The sequence below is a fragment of the Bombina bombina genome, chromosome 9 (assembly GCF_027579735.1).
Source record: "Bombina bombina isolate aBomBom1 chromosome 9, aBomBom1.pri, whole genome shotgun sequence".
Lineage (NCBI taxonomy): Eukaryota > Metazoa > Chordata > Amphibia > Anura > Bombinatoridae > Bombina > Bombina bombina.
Window position 1 is genome coordinate 165194138 of NC_069507.1, and position 11522 is coordinate 165205659.

The window sequence follows — 11522 nt, forward strand, 5'->3', positions numbered from 1 at the left end:
TTCCTCCTCTTTCCCCATTTCAAAGCAACTGACATTCTGTAAAGTTCAGATTACTTGTTTACAAGGCATTTTAAAGTCTCTTTGCTTCTGCTGTGGATTCATATAAGGTCATTTGCTAATCACATTTTGTAATTGGTTGTCTGACATTTAACAAGCAAAGATTTAATTCTAGTTCAAAAAGTTTCCTTCAGTCTTAACACCTCTCACCTGCTGTGTTGTTTTTCAAGGCTGCATTTAAAACATTAATATTCTGAAATGGTAAAGTCATTCAGACTCCACGATGTCTTACCTCTTAAATGACAGTCATGTCAGGTCAAGAATGTTAAACTGCTATGAATTCATGCAGGCGATTACCCAGTTCACTACCAGAGATGGTAATCAAATTATTTATATTTTTTTATTTATTTAGTTATCTAAATGTATGCCCTGATTTTTCTGGTTAGAAAATAATTATCTTGAAACATGTAAATTGTTTGTACATATGGCTTTTCCTCTCGCTCTGACAAATCCAGTGGAGTAGGAGGAAATGCTTCTCGTGGACTAGCACCATTGGAACAGGAGAGACTGCTCCTCCCTGACCACCACCATAAGAACACAAGAGAATTTTCCTTACTGACCAACATTAGAGCAGTGGAGAATGCTCCTCCCTGACCACCATGATAAGAACACAAGAGATTTCTCCTTACTGACCAACATTAGAGCAGGATTAAGTGCTCAATCCTGACCAACATTATTAGATCATGAGAGAATGTTCCTCCCTGACCACCACCATAAGAACACAAGAGAATTTTCCTTACTGACCAACATTAGAGCAGTGGAGAATGCTCCTCCCTGACCACCATGATAAGAACACAAGAGATTTCTCCTTACTGACCAACATTAGAGCAGGATTAAGTGTTCCTTCCTGACCAACATTATTAGATCATGAGAGAATGTTCCTCCCTGACCACCACCATAAGAACACAAGAGAATTCTCCTTACTGACCAACATTAGAGCAGGATTAAGTGCTCCTCACTGAAAAAATTAGATCATGAGAGAATGCTTCTGTCTGACTAGCACCATAAGAACACAAGAGAATTCTCCTTACTGACCAACAACATTAGACCAAGAGAGAGTGCTTCTTCCTGACCAACAACATTTGGGCAAGAGATAATGCTCATCCCTGACTAGCACCATTAGAGTATGAGAGAATGCTCCTCCCTGACCTCCACCATTAGAGCAGTAGAGAATGCTCCTTCCTTACAAACCATTGAAGTACTAGATAATGCTCCTGTCTGACTACCACCATTGGAGCAGGAGAGAATGCTCTTGTCGGACCAGCCCCATTATAACAGGAGAAAGTGCTCCTCTTGGACCAGCACCTTTGGATCAGGAGAGAGTGCTCCTCTAGGACCATTGGAGCAGAAGAGTGCTCCTCTAGGACCATTGGAGCAGGACGCTCCTATCAGAACATCACTATTGGAACATGAGAGAATACTGCTCTAGGACCAACACTTTAACAATTGTTTATCTTATATAAGGGTCCCTCTCAATTCCCCATCAAGTCAAAATTTCCTATCATCCCCCTCATGTCTAGAAGATATTTGCCATTTTCTTGTGGTTCAGCAAAGGTTTAAACTAGTTATTTAATTATTTTTCTCTCCTGGTCCAATGGTGGTGGTTAGTACTTGAGCACTAAAGGATATCTTCTAATACATCTCCAGTGCGAATCTGCTTATTTGTTGTTTCAATTGTACACTCTATCTGATAGTTAACCAGAGCTCTTAAGTCGCAATAACCCGATGCTCATTAAATTCAATTGCACTCAAGCAAACCCTTTTACTTTAAACTTGTGGGTGCAAACACCTATGATAAACCCCTTGTAGCTTGCTTGCAACAATTAGCGCTCCTCTCGTAATCTCCTTTTGAACGTAATGGAGCTCACTGGAAATGGACACTTCGCTGTCCAGGGCAAAGTTAGTAGTGAGCAGGGAACGTACTTTAAAAATTAAATACTGCAGCCAATATAAATAACATTCCGCTGCATCTTACAATCGCCTATATTTTTCCTATGTATGTGTTTTTCTGTTAGGGATATAGATATTTCAAGTGTTTTGAGGAAAGCTTGACACCTTTCAGTTTGCGAGAAAAAACTGTGAGATCTGTAGCATTAAGATCTTTACAGAATTACGCTGGGATTAGATACGCCAGTGGAACGCCCATGTTTAGCTCATTTTACAAAAAACAACAATTACGCTTAGTATTTTGTACAAATAAGTACACATTTCAAAGTGATTGTTGCACATCCAGTGTACTTACATTTTTGATGCACCTTAGCAATACAATTTTTTCATGCATATTTTTGTGTGAATTGTTCAATTATTTGTTTTGTAAGATTTTTAAAATACAAATTTTATTGTGCTCTTTTGTAATGTACGCATCACCTCCCCATACGAAAATGCTGTTAACGCCCCTTAGTGAGACACCCTGTTTTCAGGGTAAAATGTGTCTTTCCACCAGTGAAATAGAAGTACTGGCGAGCATTCTTTAATAATCTCGCCAGCCCAGAGACCTTTAGATCACTGGGCCCTATGTGTTTAGTTCCCGCAAAAGGATTAAACACCTAGGTAAAATCCCACTTCGATACTGCAATAATTTGTATGTGTTCAGCATATCCTAAAACTACCACTAGATGGCAATAAAGCACATATTCTTGCTAAATCAGCAATAGTTTGGATTTTCTCTGTGGGAATTCATACATGCTTGAAGAGCGAATGGGGTATAAGCTTATATTTTATGAAAACAATATAACTTATTGCATAGTATATTTCATTTAATTATTTTAATCACTCCCATTATATAGTCTACAGCTAGTAAATAACTAGACTCCACAATAATTTCTAAAATAGAAACCTTCTCGGGTTAAATAAATGTAAAGTATTTTGACTGCACTTTAATTGTATATCCTCAAATATCACCTTTTGTGACCTGTTGATACCTGCATTTAATTTGTAATCAATAGAGTACCAGTTTAACCCAACAGAAGACTGAGCTCAGTATCCACTATACTCTTAGCCAGTATTTTCTCAATTCACCCTTATTCTGACACCTTAGTTTCTGGTCTCGACAAATGCAGGTTCCAGGGAGCCACTGGCAACTCAAAATAATGGCTACTTTGTTTAGTGTCGCCAAAAACACCCATTGCCCCCCCCCCTTTCTATTCGCCACCAGCCACATCTTCAATTTAGCTTGGTGCAGCTGGATTATTATCGGCCTCACATCTGTGAAATACAAATGCAACTTTTACTAGGTTATTATATAATGTATATGTGTGCAATATATATCTATATATTTATCTATGTATGTGTATATATATATTTCCCTCCCTATATTTCTTGTTTTATATTATGATGTTAGAATGTGTGTGTAATGAATATCTTATCTCATAGGGATCCCCTAAAACACATTTGTTGAACCCAGCCCTAGGTATACTCTTAATATCTTGTTTATGTTTAGTCTTCATCAATGTGTGATTTAACAATGTGCAATAAAGCAGAATTCTGTAATTCATGAAAAAACGAAAATCTCACAAGTTTTTTTCTAAAAAAAATAATCAGTGTAACTTTTATTCCTAGCGATTCCCCCACTGATAATGAACATTTTGGAGAAGAGAGCCTTTCTAAAGGTAAGCCTGTTGTATCTCACGCTATGCCATTTAATCTATAACTCTCAAAAAAAGAGTGATTTAAAGGGATAGTGTACTTTAGAATCTTCTATAGTTCATATATAAAAACAACATTTAAACATGTTGAAACTATTTTTTTTATGCCTAAAAAGTAAAAAATGTTTATATTTCAATTGTAAATAATAAAGCAGTTTAATTATTTTCTAATAATGCTTATTGGCCGATAGGTACTTCCTACTGATACTAATAGGCTGATAGGTATTTCCTGTTAATGTCCAAAAACTAACAACGGCAAAATGCACAGCAATGGTTAAATGATTATCTTTATTCTATTCATTCATGTAAGAAGCAGTCAATAAAAGTGAACGTAAATACAATGGGGTATATTTATTAAGTAGCAGATGATGCTTAATCCGCCCGAGGTTTCAGGTCCGCCTGAAACCTAAGTTAAGAATCAGTGGTCTTAAGACCACTGCTCCTTAACTCCTCCGCCACCTTCTAGGTGGTTCTCACTCGTTCCCACCTTCCGATACGATCAGAATGATTGCCATCCCCTTCACTACAGCAAATCGTGTCCGCTTGACCTTTGATAAATCTACTCCTATAACTTAGCAGCCTCTATAGCAACCCAGAAAACAATGCGTTTCAGGTACTGCCGTATTCTTAGCTGTTGCACTATTATTAAATCACATTTAAAGGACACTTACAAAACCATAAATTAAAAAAACAATTAGGACCAGATTACAAGTAGAGCTCCACTGAGCAATACCAGCGTATTCAAATGTGCGCTGGTATTACAAGTTAGGTGCAATACAAAAGTGACCTGCTGATTGGGTGACCAGTAATGCTCTGTGGCTCCCAAGCGGGTACTTTATCTGTAATTAAACTCATAGCATTGAGGGGTTGCGCTTTAGAGCATGTAATTGTTCCACTATAAATTATTTTTAATCCCTTATTGCTCACGGGCTGATAAACATAACTGCTTCTACTTTATTGGTGTAAAGTGATATACCTTACAAACATAAAACAAAAAAGTTCAGTTTTTTTTCTCAGTAAAGGAACATTCATCTTCCCCAAATAAAAAAAATTAAATATATATATATATATATATATATATATATATATATATATATATATATATATATATATATAGGTCAGAATCCATTCATCCAGAACAGAAGCACTGCACTCACCGGATTTTCATTGAAATAAAACGTCCTTTTATTGGTACAAAGATTAAAATATCCCCAAACGTTTCGGCACCCACTGGTGTCTTGTTCACTGGGAGCTAGAAAAAGTGCAAGAAAAAGTGAGACACAGTGGGTGCTGAAACGTTTGGGGATATTTTAATCGTTGTACCGATAAAAGGACGTTTTATTTCAATGAAAATTTGGTGAGTGCAGTGCTTATGTTCTGGATGAATGGATTCTGACCTGGCTATTTTCTACACAGCACCACGGTACTACATACTCTGAATTGGTGAGTGCATTTGTTTGGACTATGCTATATATATATATATATTACAATGCCGTCTTACTGTAATGCCCCTGTAATAGCAACCTTTTGTCAGAAAGCCATCCTATCGATTAGGAGTAGTGTGTTTGCGTGTCTGTGCGTATCTGTGTACATGTGTGTGTCTGTGTATATGTGTGTGTGTCTGTGTGCATCTGTGTATATGTGTGTGTGTCTGTGTTTATATACTGTATGTGTGTCTGTATGTATCTGTGTACACGTGTGTGTGTATATATGTGTGTGTGTATCTGTGTATATGTGTGTGTATGTGTGTGTGTCTGTGTGTATCTGTGTACACGTGTGTGTATATATATATATATATATATATATATATATGTGTGTGTGTCTGTGCATCTGTGTATATGTGTGTATGTGTATGTGTGTGTGTGCGTCTGTGTGCATCTGTGTACATGTGTGTGTTTGTGTATATATGTGTGTGTCTGTGTATGTGTGTGTCTGTGTGCATCTGTGTGTGTATCTGTGTACACGTGTGTGTGTGTACAGTATATATATATATATGTGTGTGTGTCTGTGTGTGTCTATGTGCATCTGTGTATATGTTTGTGTATGTGTGTATCTGTGTACACGTGTATGGGTGTATCTGTGTATGTGTGTGTGTGTCTAGATGTGTGTGTGTCTGTGTCTATATGTGTGTGTGTGTGTATATGTGTGTACATGTGTGTGTATATGTGTGTACATGTGTGTGTGTGTATATGTGTGTACATGTGTGTGTGTATATGTGTGTGTGTATGTGATTTTGCAATGAGAAATCTTCATGTGAAAAGTCTGCCCTGCATTTATTGAATTATTTTATTATCAGCGCTATCCATTGATGAATGCACCGCTACAAGTCGGGTTGGTTGGATTTTGGTGAGTACAACCACAAAAATAATGTTAACTTGTATATGCTTTATTTGATACTTGCATGCAAATAGACATTTGCCAGTGATATTTGTTAGTGTAATACTAGTATTGGGCTCCATTTAACACACCCCGTGGGCAGACCTGGTTCCCAGTTGGAGAGGTTGGGACTTGTGAGATAGCCTCCTTTGCTCATTAAGCCACGCCCCCTGCTCTCACACAAACAATTGGGTGACAGCAGGGTTTAACAATCATCCCAGACAAATTAGTCCGGGATAATTTAAGTCTGAGGTCATGAAGCCCTTCTTCATTTGTATTTACCAGCTTGCATGATCATATCTTCACTTTAAAGGGACATAAAACAAGTTGGTATAAAGACAAAATATAATAATATGTACTATGTATATGTAGAATGCAGACATAAATACTCATTATCTGCTGGAGAATGCTTAGAAGCAAACAAGCTGCTGTGAAATACAATGCCTGTGTTTCTGATGCTAATCACTGATAGGGGGGGTGGATCAGACAGCTCCAGAGAGCATGACTTTTTAAGTAATTTTTCTTATTTTTGAAAATGATTTTAAAATACTTGTCAGCAATTTGTAAACAATTTTTTAATGCAAACTATTTTTACTTAATTTGCCCTTTTAGGATATGCACAGAACTCAACATGTTTTATGGCACTTTAAGAGTTCCAAGGCTCCACCTGTAGCATGACAAATGAAGCCTGTATACTTCAAATAGATTATTTTAGGGTTTATCAACTCCTGTTTATCAACTCCTAAAAGGCTAAAACAGGCACCACCCAATAGGGAAAACCCTCTTGTAGCACTGTCCATTTCCAGCACTTGTTTTGAGAAGTATTTACCTCTGGTCGTTCAGTAGCTCAATCATAAACCCCTAAAATGCACCAAGATGTTGAGCTAAGAGCATACTTAGCCGCTAATTAGTAATTACACTTTTCTGCACAGACATGCTGGTGTTACCCACTAATAAGTGCCTGTGTAAGGTCATAGATTAGCAATCTCAGCAATTAGAATGGAAGATAATCCGCTTTATTTTACCTAAGTGCAGCCCATAGTGGGACATAGTGTAGTGCAATAGTCTGCAGGAACTGCACCTTTCTACCTACCATACTATTGACCATTATGTCTCTTTAAAGGGATACTAAACCCAATTTTTTTCTTTCCTGATTCAGATAGAGCATGCAATTTCAAGAAACTTTCTAATTTACTCCTATTATCAAATTTTCTTCATTCTGTTCGGTGGCCACCAATCAGCAAGTGCTAACCCGTATACTGAACCAAAAACGGACCAGCTCCAAAGCTTACATTAATGCTTTTCAATTAAAGATATCAAAAGAACAAAGAAAAATTGATAATATGAGTAAATTAGAAAGTTGCTTAAAATTGCTTGCTCTATCTGAAAAATGAAAGAAAAAAAAGTTGGGTTCAGTATCATTTTAAATCTGGCTTGATATGTCACCTTGAGAGTTGAGAATTGAGTTTAAAAAAAAAACAGATTATTTTATATCAGCTGCTATTTATTACAATGACATTTTAATAAATTATCCTGTAATTAGGATAAGCTCTACTAATTTGTTCTTCTTGTTTTGTTCCAGCTTGGTTTTTGCAACACCACTGTGCTGTGCACTTTTCCCCCAGAAAAGGTAAGAACACCTACTGTAGTATTGGATCGTTGGGTTTCATTCATTCTTTCTATTGCAAATGTTTCTGCTCAGTGCAACAAGCTAGAAGCTGCAATGCGGAAGGTAAATCTTAGTTTTAAAGGGACCTGGAACACAAATCAATAGCACAGTTTTATGTGAAATAAGAAATAATCTGCCCTACAGTTGTCGGTCAAAGGGATATTAAACACATTGAGTTTTTAATATAAAATGTTTAGTTATATGTAAAAAAAAAAAAAACTGCACTATTTCATGATTTATTTTGCTCACTTTTCATGTAATTTAATTTTAAAATTGTGACTTTTGTAATTATTAGAACTGGTATTGTTCCTGCATACTTTTCAAGGCTAACCCTGCTGCATATATTTCGCTAATTGGCTTTAACAGATAACATGCAAACATTTCACTTTATACTAACTTCATGATCGTGGCCAGCTTTGCTATCTGTAGAATTTGACTGATAACAACTGCAAAACAATGCACTTTATACTAATGTAATGACAGTGGCTTGCCCTGATGTCTGCAGATTCAAGTACAGATTAGCTCCTCCAAGTGGTTGGTTGCTTTTGGCTATTGGAATGAAAGGCAGTAAATATGTTTTGGTATCCTTAAAGCATACCTAGGTAGGCTGGGGAGCAGCAATGCATTACTGGAAGCTAGTTGCTGACTGGTGGCTGCACAAAAATACCTCTTTTTATTGGTGCACCAGATGTCTTTAGATAGCTCAGAGTAGTGCACAGCTGCTTCTTCATAAAAAGATACCAAGAGAATGAGGCAAATTAAAAAAAAAGAAATACATTGAAAAGTTGTTTAAAATCACCTATTTGAATCAAGAAAAATAAGACAAATAAATATTTTAGGTTTAGGCTTCACAGGTAATCTAAAGCTGTCTGTGGTCTTTTACACTGTCTGCAAAAGTCGCGTTCTTTTGAGTCACTGCTAAATTTGGCGCCAGATTAGTCGCAGAAGCAGTCTCAGCCAATTGGTGCCTTAAACGAATACTAAACCCATCTGTTTTCTTTAATGATTCAGAGAGATCATGCAATTTTAAGCAACTTTCTAATTTACTCCTATTATCAATTTTCTGCATTCTCTTGCTATGTTTATTTGAAAAGCAAGAATGTAATATTAGGAGCCGGAACATTTTTGGTTCAGCACCTGGGTTACGCTTGCTGATTTGGTGGCTAAATGTATCCACCAATCAGCAAGTGCTATCCAGAGGTCTGAACCAAAAATGGGCCAGATCCTTAGCTTAGATTCCTGCTTTTTCAAATAAAGATATTAAGAAAAACGATAATAGGAGTAAATTAGAAAGTTGCTTAAAATTACCTGCTCTAGCTGAATGATAAAAGTAAAAAGTTGGGTTTAGTATCCCTTTAAATCCAGGAACACTCTCAGCCAAGAGCTATTGTGCCTTAGATGCATTTGAAAACCGGATTTATTTTGAATGGTTTTCAAATATATTGGAATGGGAATAAAAAAACAAATGCATCATATTACCAGCAAAATGAACTCATTACTTGTATTTACTATGTCATTACTATGTATGAAGTGTGTAAACCTAACATTAGTTTTATTGCCATCATTTCCGTTTTATTTGTTTTAAACATTCAATACAATAATATGTTTTTAATTTCATTGTTTTTTTTCCTTTAGCTCAATAAGTGTGTCCAGCCTAGAACCTGAGTTACAAGCCCAGATTCTGGAGAAAAGCCCTGGAACTAAAGTTGTGTATTTTAACAAAGGACTATAATCAGGATGAGCAATATCTAGTCCTGTTACTCAGGGTACAAATGATCACATGTTTTATACCCTTAATCAGCTGCTAATACACGTTGTATTTCTATTTGTGAGTGTATTCCATTGTTTTCTCAGGTAAAATGACCTATTGTTGTGTCACTTCATTGTGATTGTGGTTTGGTATTTTTCTCAAGGAAAAATGAAAACATTCCAATAACTAATCACCTAGTTCATTAAAGGGATACTAAACCCAATTTTTTTTTCTTTCGTGATTCAGATAGAGTATGCCATTTTAAGCAACTTTCTAATTTACACTTATTATCAATTTTTCTTTTTTCTTTTGCTATGCCCATTTTTGGTACAGCACCCTGTATAGCGCTTGCTGATTGGTGACTACATTTAGCCACCAATCACCAAGCGCAAGCCAGGTGCTGAACCAAAAATGGGCCGGCTCCTAATCTTCCTAGCTTTTAAATAAAGAAAACAAGAGAATGAAGAAAATGTGATAATAGGAGTAAATTAGCAAGTTGCTTAAAATTGCATGCTCTATCTGAATTATGAAAGAAAACATTTGGGTTTAGTATCCCTTTAAGGCTCAGATTCCAAGTGGAGCACTATTGATAGGGTGAGCTATCTATATCACAAGTCTGCGCTAAAAATAATGCACAATATGATATTACAAGTCAGTGATAAAAACAGGTTTACCAGAGAATGTTACCACTTGCGACCTTCTTTTTTAGTGACCTATACATTGAATGGATAGCGTGACTGTGCTAAACATTGCTCAAATCACAAGTGGTAAGTCATGTGTTGCATCAAAAAAGTTAGCGCAACTAGAAACCTGAAGTAAAGTGTTAGGGTTAGAATAAAAGCAAAGCAAAAGTAAAGTATATCACACATATAAAAACAAGTAATATATACGATTTGTATTAAAGGGACAGTCTAGTCAAAATTAAACTTTCATGATTCAGTTAGGGAATGCAATTTTAAACAACACTCCAATTCACTTTTATCATCAAATTTACTTTGTTCTCTTGGTATTCTTAGTTGAAAGCTAAACCTAGGCAGGCTCATATGCTAATTTCTAAAACCTTGAAGGCCACCCCTTATTTCAATGCATTTGGCAGTTTTCACAGCTAGAGGGAGTAATTTCATGTGTTTCATATAGATAACACTGTGACCCCGCCCTGGATTTACAAGTGAGAGGGCACTGATTGGCTAAATACATGTCTGTCAAAAGAACTGAAATAAGGGGGCAGTCTGCAAAGGCTTAGATACAAGGTAATCACAGAGGTAAACAGTGTATTTATATAACCGTGTTTGTAATGCAAAACAGGGGAATGGGTAATAAAGGGATTATCTATCTTTTTAAACAATAACATTTCTGGAGTAGACTGTCCCTTTAATAAAATAGTTTTATATCTTTTTATCTATCTCTCTATCTATTATCTATTATCTATATTAATTTAAACTACTGTATATTTTAAGACTTTGTGAAGAAAACTATTTTTTTTTAACGTACCTTCGGGATAGCGCTTGAACAAGAGTATTGTAGCGTGCCCATAGAAATCTATTAGGTGAGAGATTTAGCGCAGTCGCACTATCCGACCTCCAGATGTTAGCATGTCTCAGGCTTTCCCTTGAGTGATAACATTTGACCTTTTAGCATTGTTAGCGCACCATAGCGCTACCATTTTTACGCTACACTTATAATCCAGGCCTAAATGTTACTGTAGCTTCTGTAGTAGGAAATATATAACATAGACACAAACAGGCAGATACATTTCCCTGGATCGTTTTGGGACTGGGAGGGGAGGAGTCTTGTGCACAGTGGGTGGAGTTGTAATAGGAGAAGTGGAGCTACTGGTAGGGTTGCCAGCTGTCCCCCACAAAAATACTGGACAATTCGTTGGTAACAGGGCATCATGGGTAGGGGGTGTCACATAATGCCCACCCCCTACCTGAGCGCCCACTCTTGACCCCTCTATGTATATTTTTCACAACTGATCATTTAACCTCTTGGCTGCCATTAACATACAAATAAATAATTTGACCTC

The 11522-nt window shown here is 36.5% G+C and overlaps 1 protein-coding gene across 3 annotated transcripts in view; it reads left to right on the forward strand.

Annotated features, from left to right (window-relative positions):
* Nucleotides 1-9571, forward strand: part of SFXN3 (sideroflexin 3) — a 33602-nt gene extending 24031 nt beyond the window's left edge. For all 3 annotated transcript variants that reach the window (XM_053692477.1, XM_053692476.1, XM_053692475.1), the window contains exons 8-11: nucleotides 3616-3665; nucleotides 5998-6047; nucleotides 7660-7707; nucleotides 9382-9571. In XM_053692477.1, coding sequence (XP_053548452.1) covers nucleotides 3616-3665; nucleotides 5998-6047; nucleotides 7660-7707; nucleotides 9382-9478 — 245 coding nt within the window. In that variant the 3' untranslated portion in view covers nucleotides 9479-9571. The remainder of the gene's footprint in view (nucleotides 1-3615; nucleotides 3666-5997; nucleotides 6048-7659; nucleotides 7708-9381) is intronic.
* Nucleotides 9572-11522: the final 1951 nt, after the last annotated feature.